This window comes from Parambassis ranga, chromosome 13 (genome assembly GCF_900634625.1).
Source record: "Parambassis ranga chromosome 13, fParRan2.1, whole genome shotgun sequence".
Taxonomy (NCBI): Eukaryota; Metazoa; Chordata; class Actinopteri; family Ambassidae; genus Parambassis; species Parambassis ranga.
The window spans coordinates 9427592-9439637 of record NC_041033.1 but is presented as its reverse complement, the minus strand read 5'-3'; the positions used below and the strand labels follow the sequence as shown (position 1 = coordinate 9439637).

Sequence of the window (12046 nt, the reverse complement as noted above, 5' to 3'; positions counted from 1 at the left end):
AATAAAGAAATGTCCTCCTATCACAGTGGGTGCTTTGTTAAAGTAATACTTTGATTCACAGTAGATTCCACTGAGAAAAGAGACAAGAAGGGCGGGAGCGTAAAGAAGAGGAAATACATTACAACCCCTCTTTGAATTATTTTTTCAAACTCCCAGCTGTTACACAACTTAATGAGCCTTGAAATTGGCGAGATTAAATTTTTCTGTGTTTCATTCATTAACGTGGGTGTCGCCAGTCTCAAGAAACTGGTTTCCCCACATTGGGCCTGTTTAGTGCAGCGGTGGAAGGAGCAACAAACTAACCAGCAGGCCAGTAAATAAATGAGGGAGCTCCCTGTGATCAGCTGGAGCTTTGGTTTAATCAGGCAGCTGATTTAGCAAAAGCTGTGCAGAGAGAGAGTGAAAGTGTGCTTTCTGCTTAAATCCCAATTACAGCAATGTGCCAGTGTGAAGTGAAAAAGCAACACTTGTTTTCACAGCAAGGTCCAAGGACATGAACGAGGCAGCTTAAAGGAGTAGTTTGACAGATGTGTGTTTATTTAGCTGTAAAGAGGGACAGAGGAAAAAGACAAACAGCTGTTAAAAAATAACAATATGTTGCCATCAACATCTCTAAAAGCTCACTAATGTTTGGCTAGAATTGCTCCGTCGTGACCAAACTGAGTGAAAACTATTACCTGCCTGCACAATTTCCTCTATTGCAGTACATGGATCTTGATCACACAGTGTATATTCTGAAGAATATTTAGACTTTGTCCATACATCAATATTCGACATTGGACAAAAACACAACTGAAGGTTAATCAAAAGCATGCCAACAGGTGACAACAGCCCAAGACAATCAATGTGCTGTCTGTGTTGTGGGCCTGTGTCACAGATGCTGTCAATATGCAAACATTTAAAAAGATCTGTCAACTCCAACGTTATTTGCCACATCTAACAATACAGGAACACACATGTATTTAACCCCACCCTGTCTGCACATGAACCCTGCAAACTGAGCCTATATATATATCATTTGAAAGAGTTTTCCCAATTGTTCTTTTTCCATTTTCATTAACCTTAAACTGTGTTTGTGTTCAGACAAAAGCCTCAAAGGCAGACAACGAGCTACATCAAGCGGACTACCTTAAGTTTGCTCTCTTGATTCAGAGCTTTTGACAAACTCGCTTATTTATATCATCAGAAGTAAAGTTTTGAATGTGTGCTCAGATTAAGTGACTGATCTAATCATGTAGTCTAGTGACTAAAATCTCACTAGCTTTCAACAAAGCTTTGTATCAAGCCATATAAACTGACCTGGACTGTGACTACATGTTCAACTAAATCTGAGACATGCATAGATTAATTGCACCGAATTAGTAATCTGGAAAGAGATTACCCCAGATTAACTGCTGTAAGGAAACATTTCATCATTTGTACCAGATGACATAAAAATGAGGAAATCAATAGTGTACATCCCAGAAGCCTCTTAGTTTGTTAATCTGCGATGGCTTCATGATGCAATGATTGATGTTTTGGCTTCAAAAACATGCACAGTTTTGGACTGAACAGTTTGAGACCCAGAGAGGCCGGCATGTTTAGACCCAGGCCAGGCTGTTGGCAGGCGACTTGTCTTGGGGTCCACGTGACACAGCAAGCGCTCGCCACATAGCCAGGCGACCCAGATAGCGTTCCAGCTTGCCTTTGTGGGCCAGGCAGCAGGAGAGTAGCTTTGCAAATGAACTGAGAACAGCAAGGTGTTCAAATTAAGACTCTAATTATGTAGAATGATGAATCTGCCCTCTGCTTGTGCCGTCCCACCAGACGCTGATGAATAGAAACATCCTGCAGAATAACTTTCCAGGGAAGTGAGGGTATTTGATGTAATGATAACGTGAGGAATCAAAGGACACATTGGACAATATTCAACCAAAATCATCTCTCCACACTCACGGGAGTCCTAAACGCCGCTCATTTTGAAGTGTGTTTCTTAGTAATCACAATCACAGCAGAGCGGTGGCTGAGAATGAAGGGTGAAGAATCGAGAGAAATAATTAAATGACACTGTTGATTTGTTTCTGAGGTTATTTTAAGACTTGGCAGCTTGTTCAACAGCTCCCTGCCACATCCAACGGCCATTAAGAATTTAAAAATGCAAAAGTAGGCCACAGACAATTCAAGCAGAAAGAACATATGGCCAAAATGCCTCATCATTTGTCAGTCCCTCAACTTTAGGTTCCAGAAAGAGCAGAAAATATACCTCAGGATCAGGAGAAGATTAAAAAACTCCTCAGTTCAGGAAGACAATAGTCTTCAAACCAACAGCTCCAAAGTACTATTCTTTTTGGAGCAATATATTGGATGGATGAATTCACTTTTGTAGGGGGGTAAACAGAATTTGACTGCCTCTGTGCTCAGAGGAACACAGAGTTTAATTATGTCTCTCACTAGCAATCAATCATTTTTGTTGTTTATTTCACCTTACGTTGATTAGGGAATGGAACTAGAACCTGTTTTTATATTTTAGCATCAACATCCAGGAGCATAAACAGAATCACGCGCAACTACCAGGCATTCAGGAGGCAGGTCGATCCCATATTAATTAAGTGCTGTGATGCTGCACGATGAGTTATGTCCTCTAGTCTCCACCATTAAATCCAGTAAATCCACCATTTACATCAACAACTACTGCTAAAAATCTTCTCTCACTGTTACTCTTAAATTCAAAGAGGCTCTCAAAAAAAACACACATACACAGACACACACACAAAAGAAAATGCTTCTTTCAAAATAAGGCCTAAGTCAGAATATTCAGTCTGTTGCTGAAGCTGCTTCTCAGTCTGTCCACAGTGTTGTGGAGAGGGTGGGAGGGATTGTTCATGATTGACAGCAGTTTAGCCAGCACTCTTTCCCTCGCCACCTCCTCCAGGTTGGCAAGCTTAAAGCCAACAACAAACCCGGCCTTTTTGATGAGTTTGTCCAGTCAGTTGGCGTTTTTGCTTTAATGCACAGCAAAGAAGATGGTGCTCACCATGACAGACTGGTAGAACATGTGGAGCATCCTGCTGCAAACACTGAAGGACCTGAGTCTCCTCAAGAAGTACAGTCTGCTCATGCCCTTCATGTAAACAGCCTCATTGTTTGTGGACCACTCCAGTTGCCTGCTTTTCCTGCCTGCTGTGTCTGACTTTTATGAAAGTGTAACAGAAAACAACATTTTTTTTTTCAAAACAGGACTTTAAACAAACACACATTAGAGAATGAAAAGCAAAGAACTGAATTTTTCCAGGATACCTGGAGGGATTGGATGAGAAAGGAAGTACTGCATTTGAAGCAATAATGCCTTGCTTAAGAGCCCTGTGATAGGGATGACTGAGAACATTAAACAACTAACATATGTATGTGCCTCTAGCCATCATTTTCCCAGCTCTTTATAGTGGAGTCCCCACAGTCACAAACCTATTTCTACCTCCTTATTAGATTGGCCCTCAAACCCCTGCAGTCCCTGTAGTGCTCCTCTAGGTCTCAAATCTGTGCAGTATGAAGCCATAATGATTTTGTGGGAGGAAAATTTGCCGCTTGCAGCAGTAATGTCGCTTTGCTAATTCAGCTTTTCCACATCCTCTCATAAGGTGAATGAGTGAAATATAGACACCAGTGCTCAAGCGTGGTGCTGCTGAGACCGCTGAAATGTCTGATTTACATGACTGTTGCACGCAGAGCACAGAGATGACTGGTGACTGATGACTGAATTTTTTTCCCCCGACACAGCAGCAACACTTATTATTGTACACTGACACATCTTATGGTGGACAAACTGTCCCCTCACATTCCAATCTGATGTGTTACAGTTTGAATATTAGGAGCTGGTATGTTAGCACACAATGTTTGAACAATGTGAAGCGTTTCTTTTTTTTTTATGTGAGCCACTCATCCATCAGCCTCAGGATGAGACAACCTCTGTAAACAGCTTCCCAACCAGCAGCTTTAATAAAGATGTCTTCATTTATTTTATTGATTCACTTCACATTGTGTAATACACGGAGCAAGACACAATCTATGAAAGTGAGAGACAGGATCTCATCAACTCTGTGTACACAGCTGGTGAATTTACATCTGCATACTAATCAAACAACAGCCACACGTGCATTACAAAAACTGTTTTCATCCCAGTCACTTAGCCGCCCAGTGTGTAATAGTTCTACTCTGCGCTCGGCACCAATCCAAGTGATTTATGATGCTGCGGCTGAGTAAATTGCCATTCACATCTTCTTCGCCGCTGATAAAGATTGTGTTGTGCTGATGGAGTGTTTGTTGATTACACTCACAAGGTAAACTAAATCTGATATGAATCAACAAACAGATGATAAATAGATTGGACAGTATTAACTCGCTGATGACCTGCTTCACTGAGAAAATCAATCCAATTGTCCATTTTAAAGCTTTTAATTTGAAAGGCTGGTTTCTCTAAACATTTGATTAAGTTCAAACACAGCTTGTTCTCCATTTCCTATGTCACCCACACTGTGAGTTTTAATAAATGGTATCAGCATGAGCAAGAGTTAACCACAGAAATTTATCAAACTCAGCAGCACCCATCACCATCTACGAACATGGCTAAAACCTACCAAACTGTCTAACACATTAAAAGTACTTTCACAGGACAAACAAATGCAGATTTGCCATTAAAATGCTTTTATTGTCTGTGTAAACAGTCCATTAAGGCAGCGACAGACTGACAGCAATAAATCACACCAATTTTGCATTTTAGTCCATTTACAAAGCCAAGCCAATTTAACCGTCTGTACCATTAGCATGAAAAAAAGTGTCCATCTGCCTGTTGGACAGCAGACGAAAATCTGGCCAGCGACACTGGAGGCCATAAAACAGCAGATCTACACAAAATCCCCAAAAGTCCGCTAATCCAGCAGAACATGTTCCAAAGCTGCTTAATATCTGAACATAGGGGCAGACCAGTTGTGGGGTTACCAATCTAGAGAGACTGGGACAACCTTTTTTGGCTTTGGTGATGCATAAATACAGATTCTGTCCTCAGATACGGTTGTGCATTTTAAGGATTAAGCACCTCATGCTGCTTATGGAAAAACCTGCTGATGTCAGCTTTTAAAAGGGATGGCGAACAAATGTTTGAACTCTGAGATGAAAAGTGTCGAGACTAGACTAGGAAAAATAATTCCTCTCATTTACCCCCAGATAATGAGCAAAAATGCAAATGGATGCCATTACTGCAACCGCATTAATAGACATCAAGCTGCAGCAGAAAATACATTTAATTTAGTGTGGAGGCATTAGGGATTGATTTATTACAACTTTTACTTTTCTAAAGCTGTGCTTGTTGAGTAACATAAAACTATCCAAAGTGAGAAGTGATGATGTGTGAAGATGTCAGTCCAGCATTAGTGGAGACAAATAGAACCCATTTTTGTCTGGTTTCAGATACAATACAGCTGTCCTCCATTCACGTTAAGAGAAAATCATTTTCCAAAAAAAACTGCAAAGCTATGAAGACAGACGCCTGATTTGCACCGGCTATTAATGCAATGACATCACTATTACATTCCTGCTTGGGGTTATGTGAGTCTAAGTACTTAGAGAAATTCCAATCTCTGCTTAAAGTGGATTAAACGGCTTTTTCTGTCATATTTATGTTTCCTGTCCACGGTCTGCTGAATTCAGCCAAAATAAGTCTGGGCTAATTCACAGCAGCCTGTGTGTCCATTTTCTTTTTCTCGCCATTAAAACGCTCTAAGGCTGGCACTCGCATAGTTAATTATCTGGCAGCCAATCAGGGGTAAGTTTATGTTAATTTCTAATCAAGCTAATTAGCATGTCTGTTCATTCCCAGCTGGGCAAAATTGCTGCACATCATGCAAAGATTAAACTTTAGCCGGTTCGGAAAATGCACCCTCAACACGCCCACCACATCTGTGTGAGTACTTTAAGTTACAGCAGTGTGTAAGAACACTCTTTTGATGTTAATTAGCGGGATGTGCAGGGAGGAGCCAAAGTAACATCAATCAGATCTTCAAAGTCTGAACAGCATCTTGCGCCCTCACCAACACTGATGTGACACTGATAGAAGAGCTGCTGCTGCGTGAGCCGCTTCGGCTTGAAGGCGGCTCTGTCATGACTCAGTGACTGCAGGAATATAACAGCAGAGTGCTATTTTGTAGTTCCAAAATACCTGTGAGTCAATGTGAGTTCAAGCACCCTTGGTATTGTTCCATAAAATGTGCATTATCTCAGTTTTTAGTGCAGATTTTCCTACAAAAATATGCCGTGACCACATCATTATGTTTAAACAGTATTGCTGTATTTTCAATATTTTTACTTTCTTGAGTGCAATAGGCAGAGCATTTTCACCCAGCAGAAAAGGCTCTGGTGGAAAAACCACCTGTCTTCAGTGGGAAAGGGTACAATCACCCCGGGTTTTATGACTTTGCAGTTGTGATGTAACTATGACAGCCGGGCGTGCATGCTCAATTTTGCTCCTTTTCTGAATTATTATGTTTTTGCCATGTCAGCAACCCTTCAAGAACCGCTCACTATCTTTCACAGTAAAGCACAGAACAACCATAGCATGACTGTCACTGTCCTCCATGCTGCTGTGTGCTGTATTCTTGTGCTGTTTTTGTACTGTAACCTCATATTCTGTGAGCACGTTTGTGGCTCTGACAGTAACACAGCAGGAAAAAAATCTTGATTTTAGAAGACTGTTAGAGACAGCAGAAATTCACAACTTTTCTTCAGACATTTACCATGGAGGTCGTCGTCAATGTCCTCCATGAGACCTCTATTTAGTTTTAAAATGTTGTTAGGTTTGGAAATGGTTTGGGTGAAAGCACACTTTCACAAACTTTTTGCCACTTCCAGCCTCTGTGTTAACAGTATGCACTATGTAGATATGATCAGAGGTGTACAGTATAAGAAGAGGTCATGTTAAAGGCCTGAACATATCTTTTAGCTTCCTACTGGTGAGGACGAGCTAGTTAATCTGCCTTATATAAGTGGTGTGTTTGTATTTAAGACCTAATTAGGGCTGCACTACATTCAGGTGACATTTCCAGCGCTGACTCATCAGTGTGGTTTGTGCAGCATGAATGTCACATTATTTAGACTCTTAATTACAAGTAGCCGATTTCGGAGAAATGCTCATGTTGTCCCCTTAGTACCGTGTCAGAGATATCTTGATGACGATATTTCCCACTTAGTCAGGAAGTGTCAACAAATATTGGGCAAAATGGCTTGCATAGCTGGAAGTGAGTAAAACAGTTACAACAATATGGTAGATTCAGCTCATTTAAATGGAGCTATACACATTTAAAATCTAGTTTCACATGCAAATGCACCACTACCAACACTTCTGGGTCAGAGTTACTGAAGGCAGTATTAGTCAGAGAGAGAAGTCATTAAAGTAAATGTATGTGAACGTATGTGTGCTTTTCCTTTAAGGACATGTGAATATGTATATTGTCAGATCAATTAGCTTTCTATCTTATCTAAATATCAGAAATGCTTGTGAAAATCCACCCAAAAAGTTGTTTTGAGATGAAAAGTTGTTTTCGGATGTTTTGAGAATCAATGTTTTCGAGATATAAAGAGAAAGTCTCAAAACAAGCCGCCATGTTGCTGTGGTTTAAAATCCACTAGAAAGCCCACAGCGACAGTGTATGTCCAATCAGATGTCTCTACACTAAAGCCCCTCCCCTTTGCACTGAAAGTGACTGAAAACCAGTCACATCGTTAAAATACTGTCACACAATGTAAAAACATCTGAAGATTGCAATTGGAAAAGACATTTTAATGCAAAAAGTGAGAAAATAGTTTTTAGTTTAAAACAGTGTTTTATTTTACAATGATTTTTTTTTCTAGTACACCTTTTTCCAATATAAATGTCCCAATGCTAATGTTTCTGTCCCCACAAAAAAGCCATCCGGCTGCAGCTTAAGACGTCAGAGAGTGAAAAACAAACAGTGATGGCTGTGTCAGTAGCTCCAGTTCCACTCTGTCTTTTACAGAAGTATTAAAGCTTCGAAGTCAGCCATTTTCCACCATCTGGAGCACCTGACAGTCTTCAGTCTCTCTTGTCAGCTTCTTTATCTTTCTCTGACATGAACACTGACTTGACAGCTTGGGGGACGAGAGCTTCAAGTCTACTGGATTTTTCTTTTCTATTCTTTCTTTTTTTTTTAGTTTGGAAATTTTGTGCTTTTGCCAAGAGACAACAAGAGAGAAGAGGTAAATCGAAGATGTAGGTAGTTAACTGTGAGCCGGTGTTACCTCAGAGCACTGTGCATCTGGGTAGGTATGTGTAGGTGAGAGGGGGGAGGTGGAGAGAACAAGGGCAGAGAGTTTGTTGGGGATGAGGAGGGGGGCACTGCAGTGCTGACCACTGCGAGACTCATCCATCCAGAACATGCTGAGCTGCTCTGCTTCACTTACTGGCTTCAAGTCAACCTTAGAGACGGAATTTGTCCACAACTTTGATTGAGAATGACTTCACTCTGTACCCCCCCCCCCCCCCCCCCCCCACACACACACACACACACACACACACACACACACACACACACACACACACTCATGAAGATACAATCCAAACATCTCAGGCGTTATCCTTTAATCCTTTGTGCAAATGTGAAAAATGTTTTCCCAGCTAGAACACATGCAAAGTGAAAGTCAAACTAATGTATGAACTTTTAAAAAGCAAATATATACCTGAACAAACAAGACAACTCCCAATTCTATACAAACATAAATGTCCCTGTTAAGCTGCAGAATGAGAATCATGAAGGGAAAACTACATCAGGTTTTTATTTGAACATACTTATATCTATTTATTTATTTATTGCATACATTGACTGCACAGCTGACAACCGAGTAACCTGGAGGTATCTCCATCCTTACTGTATGGTACTGAGGTCCCTCAGTCTGCTGACATGACAGTTTAAACTCCACCACAGCTGGAGCGCTCACTTCTTTTGTCTTTGACAGTGCCACTCAGCTGAAGCCAAGAGAAAATCAATCTTATTAAGACTTTAATCTAATTAAGACTTTAAGCTGACAATTTGTAAAACACAGCACCATAATGGTGACACTGTGGAAAAAAACCTTTAAAAGAGATATTTTTAGTCTCCTCCTTCCACTTTCAAATAAATGGAGCTGAAACATTGTAACTGTGAGAGACCAGAGCTGGGCGCGCTCTGGGAACACCTAACAGCAGTTTTCCATTGCATAGCTGAACCCTCTGCTGAGTGTTTTAGACTGACAGATTATTAGCGTCACATAAATCATCTGTAAAATATTTCTACAAGTTCACTGTGCTCCTACAACACAAGAGATTCTAAATTACACAAAAAAATATTTAAAAAAACTCTGCGCTCAGATGTCGCCATCCTGCTTCTCTTTGTGATTGTTCTCCCACCACGCTCTATATATTTATTCAAGCGTTAATTGTGCTAAAACAGTTATCTGTCGTAAATCCACTGTCACTTCAACAGCAGAAGCCCACAGCGCGCTGATGCGCTCTGGTGTTCACCACACTGACGCTCGGCACGCACGGACAGCTGTGCAGCATCTTACAGCCTGTGAATCATATCCGAGCTAAAGCACTAAAATGTGGATAAATCTCATCTTTTATCAGAAATCCATCGTCAGCAGCAGCTTCTCTGGCTGTTAAAACCCTCAACAACGGTGCTTCCGTTGCGCGGGTGCGCACGGACCGTGCGTAACCGGGTTAATCCCGGCGCGTCTTTGTTTTAAACCATAAAATAGTCCTACCTCGCTCATGATGGACAGTCAGGTGGAGATTTGTCGCCTGTTTCCAGTACGTGCGCTGCGCGATGAGAAGTTTCAGCCACAGTGGTCTTTAAAAGAGTGGCTCGCCGCGGACAGAGAAGCTTTATAAAGTGTTAAGCCCAACTCCTCCGTGGCATCACGTCACTAATAAACCAATAGGAATGCCGCGGGCAAATGTGTCTCCCAAGTCACCACCCAACTTCTTCAAGCATTCATACGCTGTGTAAGCCTTTTTTCATGATGAGCAGCCAAACGAAGCCGCTCTCTCCTGTTGATGAACTCCCACTCACAGATGTGGAGAGGTATTTTATGCACAAGGCATCAATAGTGTAAGTGTCATTTCACCACAACACGCACCTGAGTGAGTGCACCACTGTGTGTGCCTCATAACAAAAAGCCAAAAAATAAAAGAAACACTGAGGCATAAAGTATCTTGTTTAATTATCGGTGGATATTTACAGAACTTCTCTACAGTAAGGTTTTTATTTTAAGATATCTACAGTAAATTTTCCTCACATTTATTACAGGAGTATTTTGTCTAGTAAAGGTTTACTCTGGCATGATGAGCTAATCAGATTTTCTGTGGTGATTCCCAAACAGTAGCATGCTGGAGTGCAGATTGAGATTGAGCTTTGTGTTTTAAGTTTATTACATTTCCTGGTTGAATATGAAAGCACCGGCGATTTCTCAGAGAGAATGGTGCCTATTTCTACGTTGGCTTCTGTAATACACCCCCCCTTCTTTCATCCCCTTCAATATCAATTTTCAAATGGGGTGGCTAATTATCATTTGTCCCCAATCCATACATCCATTTGTAAAAGTGTTTTTCAAACAGCAGCTTCAATCCAAATTCCAGGAGGTAGCCTCCATCCAGTTCCTGCACATCTAAATGAAAATAGTTCCAGACAAAAGGAAGCGGGACCAGTGATGTAGATGCAATCTGAAGGCTGCTCAGCTTCCTTATGGACCACACTAGAACGCCATGACGTTCCTGCGCGCTTTTGATGGATGGAAGAAGGGGAAAGTGATTACAAATGAAGCCTAACGTCTCTGCTGCTCGGACCTGACCTGTAACTGTCACAGCGCCTGACAAGCTGGAGCAGATTAGTTCTGAAAATGGCTCTGGGGGTCTTCGTTGTGCTTAAAGTAGTCACAGGAAAACATGTTGTTTTGCTCTGCCAGCTGTGGCAGATGGTGCTGAGGTTCCTGTGGAAGCTTATGAAGTTAGCATGACACTCTGCAATCTGTGATGTCTGTGGGTGTAGCATTACAGCTGAGCTAATGTTGTCCTTCCCAGTGTACAGGGCACCTGCCACACTGCAGAGGAGTTAGGGACACACATGTGAGATCCTGGCTGCACAAAGTGTCCTTTTGTAGTCGCACAATTGTTTCACGCTTCGTTAACATGCAGTATTTTTTGTAATATTTGTGTGTGTATGTGTGTGTATTCTACATGTAAATCAAACCTGTCATGAGAAAAGTGCACCCAACAGTATAAGCAAATGCTGAAATCTTACACTGCAACAACTGGAGTGCAAGTGATCTGAGTGAAGACAAAAGGACACAGCTGATTGTGTCCACAGGGAAGACGGCAGTGAAACATTTACGAGCGGGGACACATAGTTGGTCGGACATCAGGTGTATTTTAGGAAACAGCTGGCAGTCCCACAGGAGAAAGTGAACATCACCTTCAGGCAAGAAGTGATGTTTAAGTCAGAGGAACAAAGGATTGCGAGTCGCCTCCTGAGTTCACATTATACAGTGTTGCTGCTGTTCTCTATTTCCATCAGGGTTTTGGCTGATAAATCATTCTAATGAAACCCCTTTATTCTGGTTTGTTGGTTGGTTCAAATCGTGCTCCCTCAGAGAGTTGCATATAAACCTATTTTTATATTGTATGTGTGCAGTGTGCACATATATGTAAATATATGTTAACTAGGCCTTTTGTAGACATTTGCATAGATTTCTCCAAGATTAAAATGACTTTGCTGTTTTATTTGGAAGACAAAAATCCTGAAGGCAGACATCAAGTCAGGCAAAACTTTCTCCTTTTTTATTTTTATTTAATGTATCGTCTTTATCTTTTAAAACAGTCCAGGTTTAATGATGTGAAGTAGTGTGAAGTTTGTTTTTAGGCATCATTTTGGTGTGAAACATTCTGTGTGTTATCTTACATCTTACTGTCAACACACCCTCTGTGTGTACGACTATGCTACTCTCCACCATATTTCCTCCACGTAGCACA

At 41.2% G+C, this 12046-nt stretch overlaps 1 protein-coding gene across 1 annotated transcript in view; it reads right to left on the bottom strand.

Moving 5' to 3' along the window:
- pcp4b (Purkinje cell protein 4b) overlaps positions 1-9932 on the bottom strand; it is a 31269-nt gene extending 21337 nt beyond the window's left edge. The window contains exon 1 of the mRNA XM_028420174.1: positions 9784-9932. Coding sequence (XP_028275975.1) covers positions 9784-9792 — 9 coding nt within the window. The 5' untranslated portion in view covers positions 9793-9932. The remainder of the gene's footprint in view (positions 1-9783) is intronic.
- Positions 9933-12046: the final 2114 nt, after the last annotated feature.